The sequence below is a fragment of the Polyodon spathula genome, chromosome 9 (genome assembly GCF_017654505.1).
Source record: "Polyodon spathula isolate WHYD16114869_AA chromosome 9, ASM1765450v1, whole genome shotgun sequence".
Lineage (NCBI taxonomy): Eukaryota > Metazoa > Chordata > Actinopteri > Acipenseriformes > Polyodontidae > Polyodon > Polyodon spathula.
In genome coordinates this window covers 45,548,109-45,566,978 of record NC_054542.1, presented here as the reverse complement: position 1 = coordinate 45,566,978, position 18,870 = coordinate 45,548,109, and the positions used below count along the sequence as shown (strand labels likewise).

The 18,870-nt window shown below is 36.2% G+C and overlaps 1 protein-coding gene across 8 annotated transcripts in view; it reads right to left on the bottom strand.

The window, feature by feature from the left end:
- Nucleotides 1–13,093: 13,093 nt before the first annotated feature.
- Nucleotides 13,094–18,870, bottom strand: part of LOC121320946 (dachshund homolog 1-like) — a 159,948-nt gene continuing 154,171 nt past the window's right edge. For all 8 annotated transcript variants that reach the window (XM_041259774.1, XM_041259769.1, XM_041259770.1 and 5 more), the window contains one exon: nucleotides 13,094–14,132. In XM_041259774.1, the coding sequence (XP_041115708.1) occupies nucleotides 14,095–14,132 (38 nt within the window). In that variant the 3' untranslated portion in view covers nucleotides 13,094–14,094. The remainder of the gene's footprint in view (nucleotides 14,133–18,870) is intronic.

The window sequence follows — 18,870 nt, the reverse complement described above, 5'->3', positions numbered from 1 at the left end:
CTTCCATCAAGTCTGCTCAGAAAGCCCATAGCACAAGGCACTGTGTGAGAATGCTGCCTGCTCTCCGGGGGATATCCGCACTCTATCTTTCGAAACTGCTGGAACTTGTTAACGGGCTTCCGTCCATATTCAGTGCAACAACTTCAATAAATACAATGTTTAATTGTGAAATATCTATTTTTAGACCATGACATACCACAAAAAAAAAAAAAAAAAACAGCCCATATCTACTATGTGTAGAGGTAGTGGTCTCTTCTGAATTTATTTGCTGTCGACACCCATATTCCTTCAAATTAAGAAATTTTTTGCTTCTCAAAAATAGCCTGTGTTTTAAATTCGAGTACAATATAGTGATGCGTGTATTAAAATCGACAACAAAAGACATGACTACCAGAGTGCACAAACAGCAACACGACTGACTGCCAAGAAAAGACAACAAAGGCGTCTGCCTGAATACACAAGCAGCAAGGTGGCGCTGCTGAGAAAAAAACAAACCTTCCTGAGGAATTCTAAGAGAAACATTTACAATTTCATCATTTCAAGCAAACAGTACCAGCTTGGACAGATCAGAAATGCTGATCAGACCCTCTGTATTTTTCGACATGGCAAGCACTGTTCAATGCTGTTGTGGCTGGTGGGATACATGTTGACATGGAGTGTTGTGTCACGCTTCCTTTTGCCAGGATGGGTGATGCTGTAAGTGAGTGCTGGTGTGTGTATGACACAGATGCCATCTTATGTATTATACAGTGAGCAGAATAATAAACAAGATCTGTGGTTTAATCTACAACAACACTTTTTCAGGTCAGTTTTGTACAATACAACAGCGTAATTGAGGTTGTAGCTTTGTAAATGCATATTTATTTGATGTTTTATTTTTGCATCTTAAATCTGAGGGTGTCTTAAATTTGAAGAAATACGGTAACTGCTTTCCTAGAACCTGACTACAACTTCATCATACTTAGCCAATCTCATCATACTTTACTATGCTCTGTACACAAGCACCCACACATCACAATAATCCGCCAAAACAACTAGTAAATGAATAATAGTAAATAAACAAATACATTTAGCAGATTTTTAGCCTGGTCTAAGTGGACTCCATTAATCACCACCCTATCACAGACACCCCATATTATTTGATAATACGTAATAAGTTATTGTGCAACAAGAATTAAAATGACACATTAGGACTTCAAAATGATAAAAAAAAAACATTGTTAAAGAAATACTGAAACACTGTATGGGAACTTTCTTAGAGTAAATCAGGGCCAGAGATGCATATTAATGGCACTTTGGGCTTTAGTCCTGCCTATTCTGGTGACATCATCTCAGTAAAATCTGAGTTTTGGTTTCCGAGTTCGAGTAGTAGGTTCACTGCACACCCCTAAAGATTACCATTTAAACATAAGTATCCAGTAAAACCTACTCTATCAAATAATTAAAGAAAAACAGTAACTGCTGAATTCCATAAGAGCACATTGAGATTATACAATATGAACGATATTACAATAGACTGCACATTACGCGGCAATTTCATAGTGTCATTATGCAACAAGCATGTTGAATGTAATGCCACCTCTACTTTGATGCCCACATCTCCTCCGTGGTCAAATCTTCCTTCTACCATCTTAGAAACATCTCCAAAGTCCATCCCTACATTTCCCTCCCAGATGCAGAGATACTTTGTCATGAGTTCGTCTCCTCTCGACTCGACTACTGCAACTCTATATGGTGATCTCCTGGCACACAACTAGTTCAGAATGCTGCTGCCAAGATCCTTACCAGATGTAAAAAAAACAATCTCCTCACCCTCTGTCTTGCCCAGCTCCACTGGCTACCTGTAAACTTTCTTGCTCACCTACAATGCCCTTCCATCAGACAGGTCCCGAGTACCTCCTCAACCTGCTGACCTGTTATGCAAGCTGAGGTCCTCCTACTCTGGCTTACTTGTTATCCCCAAGCAAAAGCTCACCACACTTGGAGAACGCTCATTTAGCTTCATGGCTCCGACTCTCTGGAACTCTCTCCAAGCTTTGGTTTGTGATGCGTCGACTGTAGCTCGCTTTAAATCAACTCTCAAAACCCACCTGTTCTCGTTTGCTTTCCAAGCTCCTTAAGCCTGATATCTGTTATTAGCTGCTTCTACTATTTCACATATTGTTACTATCATGTATTCTGCACTTTCCACAGTATTGAACTATTTCATGTTTTCTGCACTTTCCACTGTATTTAATGTATTATTTTATGTATTATGCTACTATCATGTATTATGCATTTTCCACTATTCAGTGTACTATGTATTATGCTACTATCCTGTATCAACTACTATCAACTTTCTACTGTATATCATGTATTATGCATTTATCTATTTGAAGTATTATGGATTTTCTTGTATTTATTCCATCTTGTAAAGCGCTTTGTGATGGTGTTCCACTATGAAAGGCTCTATATATAATAAATATTGATTGATTGATTGATTGATAAAGATCAAAGCACATCTGGTTCAACAGCTTTTTAAAGTGAAATCTGCCACCATTACAGCTGGTGGTTAAGAGTTACAGGCCACATAGATACTAATATTTTGTCAGCATTATTCACTAGTTTATCATGGAAGAAAGTAGATGGAATTATACAAATCTAAAATGTCAAATCAATCTCCTCGGATGTCTTTTCTTTAAAATCTGTTTACTTTATTTCACGCTCCAGGTGAAATCGCCCAGCACAGAGCGTGAAATTGTCCCCACCCTTTAACCCTTTGCGGTCCTATGTCAGACCAGGTCTGACATTACAATTTTCCCTTTCCAGTCCGATGTCAGACCCTGTCTGACATCATCAAAAAGATGTTAACCACAGGTCTCTAGTCGTTTTTTCTCTGGAAAAAGCTGAGAAAACCTTTCAATGGTCGAGTGAGACTGATAGGAGCCGAATGAAGCCGAAAAATAAAAAATAAAAAGGGTGCGTATCTGAGCAATACACATGGCCCTGCACCACAGAGATAACAGGGACACAAACAAAGGAGATAGCTGCTTCCGCATCCAGCGCGCAAAGAATATCACAGACATTTGCGGAGCTTTTTGAGATGCTATAGTAATAAGATAATGACTTGGATCACATTATTGAGGAGTTTGGTGAAAAAACGAATGATCAGGAGAGGATTTATCAGTATGCATGTCTATAAAGATGTATGTGAAAAACACAGCAAACAAGGGGGGGGGGCTTGACTGGAGATGCAGTACTGATGTCCTTTTGCTATGCAGTGCCTTTTAAATTGCTATGCAGTGCCTTTTTTATTTATTTTTTTATTTTTTTAAAAACCTGTGTAAAATAAACAGCGCATGCGAAAATAAATTGGACCTGATGCTCTTGACAAGCGCTGAATAAATGGATCGCTAAGGGTTAATGGCTTCTTTCCTGACATGATTTCATGATTTCACCCAGTAACATGTTAAGACTCAGAAGATACTGCTGAGGTGAAATGACCCAAAAGTGCCAGTCTCTCCTGTGAATACATCATGGAAAATTGAAACTTTCTTTAACCTATGTAAAAATAATATTAATTTGCTATAACACGTCTTTCAAAACTGCATATTTCAGCTAAATGCAAAATAGATAAGATTTATTTAAGTTTTTTAGCAACAGTTACTTTAATTATATTATATGTTTTGTGTCATGTAACAAGCAATGAATACAATAATTTCATGAAAACTGTGACACAGACTTTTGAAATCCCTGTAAAACGTGTCATAAGGAGGAGATTTTTCTTTTACCTTGGTTTATCTTCTCTTTTTTTTTGCGAGATTTCTGGAGACACACAATAGCCATTATTCAAAGAATACCTGTCTGTGAGGGGCAAGACATTTTTCCATGTTTAGAAAACTGAGATTGCTTACAAAAGGATGTGAGAAATTTACATAATGTACTAGTTTTCTGTAAAATGTGCATTTTAACGAATGCCGCAATAAACTACATTCAATCACCAATACATAAAAAATAGCACTTAAACTGCAAATCCAAGAAGCAAATATGTCCTTTAGATGTGCTTTTATTGATTTATAAAAACTCAGTCAAACTATCTCATCTCTGCAGTTTAATTTAGATATGGGAAAATATCTGTGAAATATATTGATTGCATTATTGTTTGAAAAGCCAACTGCTGTTGCATTCCTGTTTTACCATTTAAATCCTCACGCAACTTGACATGTGAGCCTCGATTTTGATATGTGACAACATGAAAGCTTTCATAACCTGTCCTCTATCAACTTGTAGAATTTACAGTACAGCAGTGATGTTATCAGGGTTGTTCTTGAGTTGCATTAATTAAAAGGTGTTCTGAGTCCTGCTGTTGGAGCTTTTGAATGTATGCAAAATTCTGTTTGTGTATTTATGTTACCTGAAAACTGCAGCAGTGTTATATCATTTTTCATAGTTAGTTATGCAACGGCCCTGGGTCAGCTGTAACTGTGTTCAGGAAGGTTATGTTACCCAGAGGGATGTCAGAGAGGGGAGAATTGCCACCAATCAGAAGCTTGGTTTGTTGTGTGAGCAGGACTCGGTTGCAGCATTGTTGTCACAGATCAGGGGATAAGGTGTTGCAACAATCAAGAGATCAAGAGTGGGAAGCCGTGCATGCTTGGGATATGTTAAATCTTTTGTGGCTTAAATATTGCCTTGGATGTTTAGTCTCTTACTTGTCGTTTGAACATGAAAATCATTAAACAGTCTCAGTTTTCTTTACTATACTATAATCATTAAACAATATATCCCTGTTTTCTTTACTATACATAATAGCATTTGCAGTAAGCTGCAAGAAACTGTATTTGTCTCAAAGCAGAGCATGTTCTGTCCAGGCCAAGAATACATCCAGTTTGACAAGGAATACAAACACTGCTGTACCAGCACTTTGATATAGTAATTTTTTCCATCTATATTGTGTCATTTTAAGGTCATTCATTATTATGCAAATTATGAGCTAGACATGCAAGTGGATTTTATTTGTATTAGAGTGTAGTGTTTTGTATTCCTTCCATACACACTAGTAAATTGGTTCAATTTGTTTGTTGCTACATTGTGTTCTATTTTATGTAGCATAGACCTTTTTCTAGAACACATTTATCCTCTTTCTTCAAGTGGTTTATTGTGTAAGTATTTTATTTTAAAATAATTTACTATTTGCTGTTTACAAAATCACATGCACACACAAATCGTATTGTAACAGGGAGAGATCTGTGCTGACTCTGCTGGCGTGTTCACGGGCTGCAGGAAGAGGGCGGCAGTCGCCCAACAGCCGCCTGTGAGTCATGGCAATGACACGGGGAAGTGGGAAAGGGTGTGTGTGGACTTTCCCCCTCTCTGAATGGCTGGGAGGCGGGTCTTGGGTGATTGTTGGTCCTATAAAATAACGCTCTGTTGTTTCCTCAGGTCTGCCCACTTAGACGCGCTAAGAGTGCGGACTCTTTGATTCGGGACCGGGAATCAGCCGGGAGAAAAAAAAGAATCACAGAGGGAGAGAGAGCGGGGAATCCTTGGGCAGACCCCGGCGTATTGTGAAAGAGCAGGCTAGATAGCCGATAGAGTAGGACGGTGATCCGGGTCGTGCGGGTAGCGGCGACCGGGATAACGCTGCCGAGTGCAGCACCTTTTATTTGTAGTTTTATTACTGTTTTATTTTCCCTTGTTCTTTTCGCCTTCTGTTTTCATTATTATTTCTTTGAGCACCTGCGAGTGCCCTTCCTGTTCACGTACCAGCTGTGGTATTTCCGTGGTGCTGTCTATCATCGTTGATAGGCAGCCCACGGTCAACAGTGCCCTCTGCAGGAAAAAGTAAGAACTTCTAAAAATAAAACTGGGCACCTGTGTGGTGTTGTCAAGTACACCTGTCTGTCTCCTAGTCAGTGAATTACCCACACCCCTTCCACACGTATATATAGACTATAGAGAGAATAATCATGTGGTATAGAATTCAAGACCTTTCACATTGTTTTAGTGCCCTGCCGGACAGTTTTGTTTTGGCATGGCTTTCACCCACTCCTTTTAAATTAGTATGTCCATGCACTGTCCTCAATTAATAAAGTTACTTGCAGCCACTAACTTATAATCAGTAGATCCACACAATTGCAAAGGTAAGAGCGTGAACGAGTGTGTGTACTGGTTAAAATGTTTGTATAAATGTATTGGATTATAGCCAAAATCAGTCTGAATCATCTATATGAGATTAGGACTGTAGATGAATGTTTGGTGAAGATTTCTGCAAAGTGAAGCCAGTTATTGTGTTCACCACGTAGGCTACAATGTGACAGGCAGAGATGGATGGGCGGCCAGATAGGATCAGTGCTCCAGGTAAGGTTTTGGGTCTGGGAGTAACTTACCCTCTAATTTTAACACTGAAAGAGTAAAATGTAATTTCAGGGGCGAAAATGAAACATTGCCTTGAAGTCATGAGTAATATCGAGAAACATTGTAATATGTTTAATGGTAACGGGGTAGGCATTAAAAAAGAGCTTTCCATTTTAACTGCAATGTTACTTTGAACAACTGTATCTGTGAGTGGTGCTGTGTACAACGTGAAAGTCCAAACTCTCAATGAAAAATGTATTTATTAAAAAGGAATCAAATAATAAATCAGTCACCCCTATACCAACAATGGTATAGGGGAAGCCAATACGGAGGGTTGCAGTCCCAAACAAAAGACACTCCGAAATCACAATCCTCTGTGTACAAAACTGTCCTGGAAAAAGTGGTACTCGTGTCCATACTGTGTTTGTGTTGTGAAGGATGGTGCTCAGGGTTTCCTGCTGGCTCTGTGGCTGCAGCTTCTGTGTCGCTCACTCCTCCTCTTTCACAAAAAAATTTCGAAAACAGTGCTCCGGCGTGTCAGAATCATCACCGTAAGGGGCCGTACTCATGAAACTGCATCCCCTTTGTCCACCAAACTCCTATCCAAGCACTGCTTGACCTGTATCTGATCACAATTGAGTTATTTAGAGTACTTGCAGCTATGCACGTTCCCCAAGATGGTCCACTTCTGGTTGTCACCTACCGTTGGGTCCGCCAGTCAAGCCTTACTATTATAGGCACCTTTTATTAGCAGTTGCCTCTGATGATGGTTCCAGTTGGATTTGCAGCTGGACTGGGGTGTTTTTACGTCAACCTGTGTAGCTTAGAATTGTTCTTATTGTTACTGTGATTGGCTGCAAAAGTAACAGGGCTAGCCAGATTGGATAATGTTTGTTGGGTTGTTTTTTCTTCTGTACATTTTCCTAGTAACAGAAGACGTATTCTGGGAGATGTAGTTGTTAGTGGAGATTTTAGTGGAGATGAGAAGGGAGGCAGACAAGCTGTGCAGCAAAATTGCTCTGCGTATTTTTATGCATTAACTTTAAATGTAATGCATAGTTCAGATTTTTGTGCGTAAAAACAGCAGGTACGCAGCTTCTCTGGACCACTGGACACAATAACATTGCCAGTACTGGTCTGTTTCAGTCAAAAAGTTTTCCTGTTGGTCATATCTATTTTTAGGCATAACTGTATTCAGTGTAAAAAAAAAATATATATATATATATATATATATATATATATATATATATATATATATATATATATTACTTTTGTCCTCCGAACTGACCTTGACTAAGTTCTGTATTCAAGACATGACTTCGGGTTTAAATAGGGACTAACAGATATTTTAGCGGGATGGAACAGTCCAACACATGACCCACACTCCAAGATTACAATAATAGAACACACATTGGGGGAGAAGATATTCAAGCCTTTTACTCTGTTCTATTAGTTTCACAACCACAAATAAACATTTTAAGAATACCTAAATGTCCTTAAATAAATAAATTAGTAAGTGGTTTATTTTAAAGTTTTATAATTTTGGAGAAAATAATGGTGCTGCTGATAGCTTCGAGTATAGGGCTTTGTGAATTCCCCCCACATTAGTACCACTGGTTCTATTATTGCTGTTTTTTTTTTTTTTATCTACATCAGTAAGGAATGTATGATTATACTATACAGGAGGAGAAAGGTAGAACTTAATAATATGGACTTTTATATAGTATGCTTCATTGGCTATTTAAATGTGTTTCTTCAAGGGTGATTGCAACTTTAACCTCATTTTCAGTAAAGAAGAAAAGCCTCAAATTTGCCAGACCTTGAATTTGTTTGTTGAATTATGCAGTGATCAGTCAATTATTCATCTCCCCCAGCCTGTGATGGCTATGCTTTAAAATGCATGCAAGAATGGGGCTATAGAATGCTGTGCTGTGTCAACACATTTACTTTGCTTGCAAGACACATTTTTGTTTCAATGTTTCTACTTTTCTTTATGCTGGCTTGTAATAAGGCACCTGTTACAAATCAATTGCACTATATATCTTCATGGTCACAAGAAAAAAAATAAAAGCAAATTTTCACTTTTCATAGTTACTTGATAATTCATGAATTAATTCATTATGTACTAACGCTTTACCAGACAAGAAACTGCTGCAGAAAATAAATAAATATGAACCCTTGAGGCTTGTCAACAGGTATCACCAGAGGCTAATACATATTTTAGTATGACAAGAACTCTTGCACTGAATCATCATCTAAGTGTCGGCTGATTGAAATAAACTTTCAATCTGCATTGCTTTCCAGTGAACACAATTGGTGGTAATTATAGTTGGCGGTAATTATATTCTATGAACATGCATTTCATGTTACAAAACAAAAAATCCAGGCACACTACTCACTATATGTAGCTAAAAAAAATAAATAAATTATTCATGGCTTCTGTAAATGTTCTTGTATTTTGGCAAATGTGTCTGATACTTACACACTATTCATAATAACATAGTTGCAATAAACATGCCACTAACAGCAATATAGAGACAAAAAAATGACTTTTACTGCAGGTGTTTTGTTAGGCAATGGGAAAAGTATATGAACAAATGTGAGTTTCCCTTTCAAAGGAAAATATCTGCTAGTTCCAAAGACTTGAAAAAACAAGTGTCGACCATGCCCCATAAATCACAACATATTGCAATTCTGAAAGAGACCATAGAAACAAAACCCAGAGGGATGCCTGCATGATGGTGCTCCTGCACGCTGCGCTCACAAACAGAAGGTGATCTTCCAAGCATAGATATGCTTCAGTCATTGAGGAGTGGAACAGTATCCCTCAAGAGCTAGATACTGTGATCCAATGAGCAACTGTGTATTACTGTTTTATATGCAGTGTATTTTATAAGTCAAGCTGTAAATAATACATTTTCCTCAGAATAATGAGTAATAGCTAAATTACTTGTGTATTACTTGTACTAAAAAAAAAACGGTCATACTCATTACAAATGCTCGTTTGTGCTCAGACTAGGACACACCTCTATGTTTTACCATTTATTTGAAAACGTAATTATGGTGTTCTGAGTGAACCTGAGTGAAGAGTTGCTCCAACCATTGGTAATAAGCCATAGAACTGTTTGAAGAAATACTCTCAATGTTGTAATTTATTTAATTGTCAAGCACTGTCTGTTCTGATTATAAAATGATATAGATTTCCCTGAAATATATAAAGTAATAATTACCACAAAAGTAGAAACTACATACACAGTTGTGTCCTCACTCTGTAGGTGTACATAAAAAGATCCCACAGCTTTCTTGCTGGGGTTGGTTATCATAATGTTAGACCAGGAGACAGATTAAATCTAAATTATGTGCGCTGCTAAGATGGGATAAATGTTGGTATTATAAGAGAAACAACAAAATACCCTTACAATTATTAAAACAAAATCATTCGTGAAGCTGGTCATGATATAAACCTGGTTTCACATTTACCTATGACAGCACATTATGAGTGTGAGAAATAAACAAAAAAAACTTATGACGAATTATAAAGCAGTGTTTTTAACAAAATTATTTATTATATATATATATATATATACTATATATATATCATATATATATATATATATATATATATTATATTTTACTGCAGGACAAATACATTTTGTATCGTTAACTAGAATGAAACAGTTTCTGTCATTATCTAAAAAAGGCATGAATTGTCGACTGATGATAGCTATCAATTAGGCGTTGCACTTGGTGTTTTTTTGTGAGTAAGACTTGACTGTTAAAAAAGAAATGGGGTGATGTTGGTGTTTTGTAGTGAAACTGTATCCTGTTAAGACCTCCCATCAGCATTTGAATATCAGATTATCAGCCAGGATGATTATTGGTTGTTAGTTGTGTTGGAAATTAATTCTATCCTGTGGTTCCTTAGTAAAGCCCAGGCATACAGCATTTGACAGGCTGCACAAAATGTGACAATAAGTGGGCTCGTGAGACATTAAGAGAGGTAATTTCTCAAAGAACGTTTGGTGCAGAGCGAGTAGTTTTTGAAAGATTGTGAAAATAAACAGGGCATGATATTAAGCAAGGTGATGTAAAACTGGTTAATCTGTACATGTCAGTAATTCATTGTTATTGAGCAAAAGCATTATATCAAAAGAAGATACAATCTTTAATCCCAGACTAGTGTTAATGGGAGTACAGTATGTGAAACTAGCTGGAAGTGTTCCACTTCTAAATTAGTATTTGATGAAAAGTGCATAAGATAAAAAGTGACAACCTTATCCATAACTATTAAACATTCCATTGTGGTTGTCATTGGATTTATAATTTTTCTAATGCAAATGTGAAAACAGCACAAACAGCATTATTATGTCATATTAATATGAACTCCAAAAACCGAGCTCTCAAAAACCCAGCCAGTCAGCCTAGAAATATGATGTGGTGTTTGTTAGAGTACATGAAAAAACTAGTGTACCGTGTTTGTTAGTGTACATGAAAAAACCTGTTTTACTGTAGCGTGCACCCACACACACGCATACAAACACATGGGTTAAAATAATCTAACCCCACTTTGTGGTGATCAGCACAATGCCTTATATTATAGAATTGTGGGGATATTACAGCAATACGGTACAAATAACAGCTTCATAAACTCTGAAACTTGTATAAATAAATCATGTAGATGGGAGCAGTTTGCTTATCTTGCAAAGAAAAATATGGGAAGAAAATGTGCTTGTTAAACAATAACCCGAGTGTGCTTTTATTATGTTTTTCAGCGCAGTAACTCATGATAGAAAAATAGCAGCTGCATGTTAAATCACAAATTATTCAGCATTGTTTTTCTAGCAATGTAAAAAGCTGACTTTTTTTTTAGTTGTTTTTTTTTTTTTTTTTTTTAAAGATCCTCAACAACAGAAAGCAAATATTCTATCTGTGCTAACATAGTGTAATTAAGGGAATCAATAAATACAAGGTGGGTGATTTCAGACAGTTTTATTAGCAGATTGTTTAAAAGAAAAGAAAATACAGAAAAACGTGGATTCTCACATTTAAACTGGACTCAAAGAACTAAGCTACCATAGGAAAAAAAAAAAAAAAAAAAAAACTTGCATTATTGAATTATGATGTAAAAACAGTTCTCTTTTTGTACAGATTGTGTACAACAAAATTTGTAATAACCTTTTTTTTTTTTTTACTTTTAGAAAACTTTAAATATATAGATAAAAATAGACAATTTTCATAGGTCCTACGTGAAGATGAGCACTATGATCTGTTCCAATGGCTTGCATAGAGTGCAAATGTGGCTATAAGCAACTTGGAAAAGCAGTTGTATGATAAACAGTGGAATAACAAAAATAATTTATAATGCAGTCTTTCTAGAAATCAAATATGTGAATGTTCTTTCTTGCTCCAACCACTTCTTAAACCCCTTTCTCTATAAATTGTAACTGTTCTCTACAGAAGGAAATGTACACATTTCTTAACCCAATAAACGCTAAGTGGTGACTCTATGCAAGGTGTGGAGTGATGAGAAATGCTACTAGGTACAAGTATTTTAAATGGTTTTCTTTCTTTTTTTTTTTAAGTGACAAAACGCTTGTCATTATCATACACAGCCAATGAGCTATTAACCCTTTAGACTAACGCCAAACATGTTCAAATCACTTACACTTATTCAGTCAAACCCCTTTAAAGAAAATACTTTATTAATGAGGTCTTTTAATAAACACAGATTTATAGTGATAAACAGTATGCTTTAATTCTGATATAGATAACCATCTCCCTTTTTTTTTAAAAGATGAAACCATAACCAATTCATGTTTCGCTGCTGAGGTGACTATTCATTTCAGGATAAAACCAACACAATACTTTTTTTTTTATGTATTTATTTTTTTACTGTATTTAGACAGGTTTCTGTCCTTGATTCACAATATATCACTATTAACTTAAAAAAAAAAAAAAAAAAAAAAAATCTGATGGAATAAACCATCGTACACGTTTATATATATATAAAAAAAACGCCTGAGGCTAAAAGTGACATACAGTAAACAGCTCTCTAACCAACTGAAAGCTGATCCTTAAAACATATCTGCATGTATGAATATGTTAAAGACGTATAAACAATGTGATATTTGTTTTAGAGATTTCTGAACTCTGTGGCTGAGGACACTGTTTGATTAAAACAAACGTTTACAGATGTATTTCTTTTGATGTTGAAGGCTTTGGAAAAGCAAACTAGCTGTTAAAGAAACACCAATGTAAAGGTTTCAGATATTAGTCCCATAAGAGACAAAGGCTAAACCAAACTGAAGCGCATCAAAGAAGATATTTAATAAATTGTATTATAGTTTATAAATAACCAAAATAATGTTATTCATATAAAATGCATATTATTAACTTTTAAACTGTTTTCGACTTTCAAACATAGACTTAAAAGCGTTAAGCGATCAATGAATCATTGCGAAATAAAGAGAAAGCTACATTACAAAGGTCAGAACTGTGTCACCAGTTTACTTCCAGTTATCTTGACAATATAGAGACAGTGAATATTACACAGAAACAAACTTGGCCAAATACAAGGGGAGGAGACAGAATGTAAGCAATCACTCAGTTTTGCTTTAGGTTTAATCAATGCATCAATTGTTACTTAAGTCAGTGCTGTCACATGGATGTTTGATGCGTCTAGAAAAGTAAACCTGGTGTCTGATTCACAGCACAGTCACTAATAAGAAGTATTCAGGGCTCTTGTTGTTTGTGTGTGTGTGTGTGTGTGTGTGTGTGTGTGTGTGTGTGTGTGTGTGTGTGTGTGTTTTTGAGGCTAGCGTAAAATAGTCTTTGTATGTCTCCAGACACCCAGGATTCCAATTATTTAATACCATGACTCCAGGACAAACATTTACATGCCTGCATGCATTAAAACTTGAAAGGCAGCTCTCTGACACCAGGGTGACACAACAAAATAAAAAACAATATTAAAAAAAAAATGTGAACTTCCAATTTTAATGTTTTGTTTCCTAATAAATCTACTGCATACATAATACCTTCTTTCAATACCGTGTTTTTATATACATACCATCTTGGTTATCATTAATTTTAAAAACATCCCATCACTTCAGATCAACAGTATACAATGTGGTGGAAAAAAAAAAAAAAAAAAAAACAAAAAAAAAAAAAACAGCAAATTGCATTTTTCCTTTCAAATTTAAAAAGCTTTGAAATCAAAGTTTCTTTTTCATGTGTAGGATTGAACCCGCAGTCTAACCAAACACTTCTTCAGAAGCCTTCCCAAACTTGTATATTTCACAATAAGTGTAAAAGTTTTGATGTGTATGAAGCTTTCTTGCTGGTTTGAGTACAGTATAAAAGTCTTCAACTTTACAGTATTGGATTTAAAAAAAGGTTTCCAGGTGTGCTGCTGGATAATTCATTCTGCTGTGCTGTGTCCAGCTTTCACTGCAGGATGTATTAGGTAGGGTTTGCTAAAGGCAGTAGGCCCCAGTTTCAATACCTAACAGCAACTAATCAGTCATTGTTTTGTGATGAGTCTTTTTTATATTTATGAACCTTCTAGCCTCGAGTATGGGTGGTAATAGCAGCTTCTGCAGAGCACTCAGATGTATTCATCATTATTTTGTTGTTGTTAAAAACAAGTATACATGCCAGCTCAAAGAACTTGCTCCGAATGCTCCCTCTAAAGCTTCTTTTTTTGTTGTCATTTTTAAGTCTTTAATTTAGTCACAGAACCGCCTCTGCGTAGTTGGTTTAGTACATCACCGAAGTTTTCAGAAAAAGTCTTCCATCTGAAATATAAAAATAAAAAAATATGTATTTTGAGTCAAGGTTTACTGTGTTAGTCTTATAAAGTAATATAAACTCCTGTTGTATTACAGTAACAGATAATGTACTTGGTTGCTGTTAATATACAGATGACAACAATTTAATTTCAATTGTAGTTAAGCATACCGTATAAGAACACACGTTTGCATACAAGAAAAAGCAGTCATGAATTCAGCCATTCTTAGTTTTTTTTTATTTGTTTGTTTGTTTGTTTTTGTTAAAACTCTCCATTTCAAATGTGGTTAGAGTCAAAATGGAGAATAAAACAAAACAGCAAAGGGAGTCAGAGATTTCGGGTAATGAATCCTAGCACATTCAATGAATCAGGGAACAGGCTGTCGTTCTGCTGCACACAGTTACATCTATGATGTATAAAGTGCAGTGAAAATAAACATGCCTAAAGCCCCTTTCACACACAAATGCCAGTACTGAGCCATCTCAGAGACTTCTTACAAAGACCATTCACACAGCACAAAATTGCAGCATCTATGCTGGTTCAGTACCGTCATAACCCTTTCACACAGCCAAAGGGATCATCAAAAAACAACTTTCAAACTTGTCAATCAAAATATAATTCCCATGGCACTGTTTTGGTGGATTTGGCTGCTTTTTGTTTGCTTTTAATTTTCAGTTATATTACACAATATAACAGAATGTCAAATGTCAAATTGCAGGAGCTTCGGGCACACTTAAGGTATCATGTTTTAATGCAAAGAAGGTGATAAGTATTGTTAAAAGAAAGAGATTCCAGCTGTTCGGACAACAGCAGAGAGCAAAAATATTGTGGCTATTTGCCTTATATAAAGGATGCTCACGTGAACTCTCAATTTGTGTAAGGGAACGCCAACATGGTGGTGTATTTTTATCTGTACATCAGGTATATAGTCACGTAGGATGCTGCCTTTTGATCCAAGACCACTATAGTGCTATAGTGCAAGCATAGCTCTTTACACAGGCAGTTAGGTCGGGTCTGTGCCGTCTCTCAACTGCCATGCAAGCTGGTTCAGCACCATCAAAAAATCTATTAGCTCTGTGCCGGTATAGGAAAGTCAAGCAGCCCAACATGCCACTCTAAGCCAGCCTTGAGCCATAATATCTTATCTGTGTGAAAGGGGCTTAGAAGCCCAGAAAGGAAACAACAATGAAAACTACTGTGTCCAATAATTTTGTACAGTATTAAACACAAATAATGATCTCATTCTTCCATAATTTAGCCATCTGTCCACTTTAACTTATCACAAAGCAAACCTTGTTGTTGTGTGCAGTCTTTGGATCATACTCATTTTGGGAAATTAAAGATAAATGAAAGTTATGAAATGTAATGTGTATTCTAGTGTTATAGAGGGAATGGATTTGGCTCACAGCCTTGTGCACGCTGGGGCATGTCAAAGTTCTGAAATCAGAAAGACAGGGTGGTGTGGGGTCATCAGCCTTGAGGAGTTGGGAAAACAGAATTAAAGGAGGTGTTTCGTAAGATAGGAGGTTTATTTCCAGTTGTGGGACTAATTAATAATGAAGTATCTTTTCAGTGACTGAAGAAGTGACATTCCAGCAGGTTTTGGTCACACATTTAGAACTATAGAATCTAAGCCAAACCTCAATGTACTGTTTGCCAAAATAGGAACACCAAGTGATTTCCAAATAGCAGATTCTATATTGCTGAATTTAATTATGGATGCCATGAGGTGCTACATTGGCTCCTCAATGAACAATTCAAGTCATTTTCTAAAAATAAAAAAACATTTAAAACTGTTGTGACTAGACATAGAAAAAAAAAAAAAACATTTCAGTTCATTAATGTTTGAAAAAACATGTGTTGTGGGAATAGACGAGAAACAGTAAGTTATCAGTAGTATGTAAAATATCTTTTGTGAATTCAGATTCCAAATATTTTTATTTAGCAAATGTAATTTGTTATTCTGACAGAATTAGGGTGATGACAGTAAGACAGTTAGTATAAAATCAAATGCATTATTATTAAAAGGAGTTCAGTATAGGACCTTATTCACAAAACGATATGTGTGTAATGTAATGTGACTTTGATAAAAAAAAATAAAAAAAAATAATAATAAAAATAATTACATAACTGAAGCTACTGTAGTAAATAATACAGCAGTCCATTGTATCTTGTTCCAGTAGTCAGGCTTTAGAGCAAAGCACTATTTCACACTTTCAAGTTAATCTTTGTAGACTGAGACACCTTAAGATATATTAGTAAAAAGATTCCCTGGTTTCTACTTAATAAAATATTCAAAGTAACAAACCATGCCAGAATTAGAAAAAAAAAAAATGCTAAGTGTTTAAAACATTTCTTGTGATATGCTTGTTTGAACACAGCACTGCACTCATGATTCAAAGCACTTGATAAATTACATTTCCTGTAAGGAAGCAGCTTTATTGAAAAAGGCAGCTCCTGTTCTCAGACATTATCTCCAGACACCTATAATCTAACAAGCTTTGTCCATTTTCAAAGAACACTTGTACGTGCTTGCTTGAGCTCACATGCACACTCTGTCATGGAGCTGGAAAAAGCATCTGTTAGGCACGGCTCAGGAGTTTGTTTGATGTATGGTACCCGTACGTTTAGTATTGAAAAAAAAAACAAAGAAAGATAAGGAAACAAATTGTAACCAGCATTTTCTTCGTTCAGCCCTGTAACTAAATTATTTAATTTTTGCGGAAACTCACAAAGAAGTGATGACAAGCTAGAACGGGATGTTTTGTCAAGCTTTTGACAAGACAACAAGGGCAAGTCAAAATAGAAGCAAACACATATCTGGGAACACACAGCAGATGCAGTGCTTTGAAGCAGTCGAGAAAATATTCAGTACAGGAAACAACTAATTAGACTTGAGCCTTTCTGTGGTTGAATTTTTATTTTTAATTAAAACTTTTTTTTATTTTTATTTTGTTATATTGGGCATAAAATAGTTTTCATAGAAAGACAGTTTGTGTGTGTGTGTGTGTGTGTGTGTGTGTGTGTGTGTGTGGGGGGGGGGGGGTCTGTTGTTTTGATAGACAAACTGATCAGGGGATGCACACATAATCAGCTATACTAGAATGCCTAAACATCACATCATCTTTAGCAGCTCTGTGAACTTCTGGCTACTGTTATTCTGTTTTCTTTTCAGAGAACAAAAGCTGTTCTAGGAAAAGACAAAAACAAGGGCTAATTACAAAGCAAATCTGAATCTCCAAGGCATTACATTCTGGCCATTTCTATTCAAGCAACACTATGGGATTCTGTGTCAAAACTCATTTCAGCATGGAGTCATTGCTAAAAATAATCAGTGTGTCAATCTGCATGACTCACAGTGCGATCTGTGTGTTCTGTGTCCAGGCGTGAATTATTCCTATACTCATGCAGCTGCTTCAGTCTGCTTTAGTGACAATCAAACAGCTTGCACTTTGAGTCATACTGTACAGAGGGATGAACCTGACTGGGCTTACAGACTGATGTCAGGGTGGTGTACAGTAAACTGACCAGAATCTTGGAACAACCATTAAAATTATAACTAGAACTGCCAGGCAGTTTTATAGCTCCTAAGCCCCAGTATCAGTACCCGTCTAAGTGTGTTTAGTTCTCAATGTGCCAAGTAACTTCGCAACTTCAACAGTTCCACAGAAGATTTTGAAAGTTTTTTTTTTCAAAAATGCATCAGGCGGCATAACAAACAAATGCCATTTCTGAAAATATAAATTTTACTAACACAGACACGATGGTTTTCAAGTTTGGAGTTAATCAATTGAACCATTTTTAAACTGAAGCAGTTTTAAATATAAGAAGGAAATGTAGGAGTGGCAGCCATATTGTTTCACAAAACATAACCATTTTAACATATTTGTATTCTGCTGGCACCGGAACAATGCCTACCAAGTTTGGAGTCTGTGGGTCAGACAGTTTTCAAATAAAAGCAGTCTGCTGTTAAGGGAGCGTTTTGGTGAAATTTGTGGCAGCCATTTTACTATTGAAGTGTAGGTTTTGTGAGGTTTCAAGAAGAAATGTGTCATACGGCCATTTCGGTTTAACACCAGTTTCTTAAAAATCAGTTATATTGCTACAGTGTCAAGGATGATGCTTGTGAAGTTTGGAGTTAGTCAAGTAAACCGTTTGTCAACTGAGGCAGTCCTAAATTTCAGACGTAATGTACACCTGGCGGAAATCTTGTTTTATAAAACATAAACATTGTGACACATTTGCATTCCATTGTTACTGGGACAAGAACTACCAAGTTTGGAGTTTGTTGGTCAAACCGTTTTCAAACAGCAGCAGTTTGCTTTTAAGGGCATGTTTCGCTAAAGTTTGTGGCAGCCATTTTGACATTAAAATTTATCACAGCAACTTCTGCTTCGCAAACTTGATGCCGGTTTGGATGCTGATGATATATGCCAAGTATCAGATCAATTGCTTCACTGGTTCCCAAGAAGAAGATTTCGAAAGATTTTATCGGTTTTATTGTCACAGCGCCAATTGCAGGGATGCAGCAGCACAATTTTCTCAGCATTTGACAGCCAATGTATCCAGCTTGTTACCTGTCAAGTCAGAACCTGATCAGTCACACAGCTTCGAAGCAGCAGCAGTTTAAAGCTTTGGGAAGAAAAACAAACAAAAAAAAAACCCTTAGCAATAACAATAGGCTTCCCAAGTCTTGCTTGGAAGCCTAATAACTAATTTAAAGGAAAACAATAGGTATTTACATT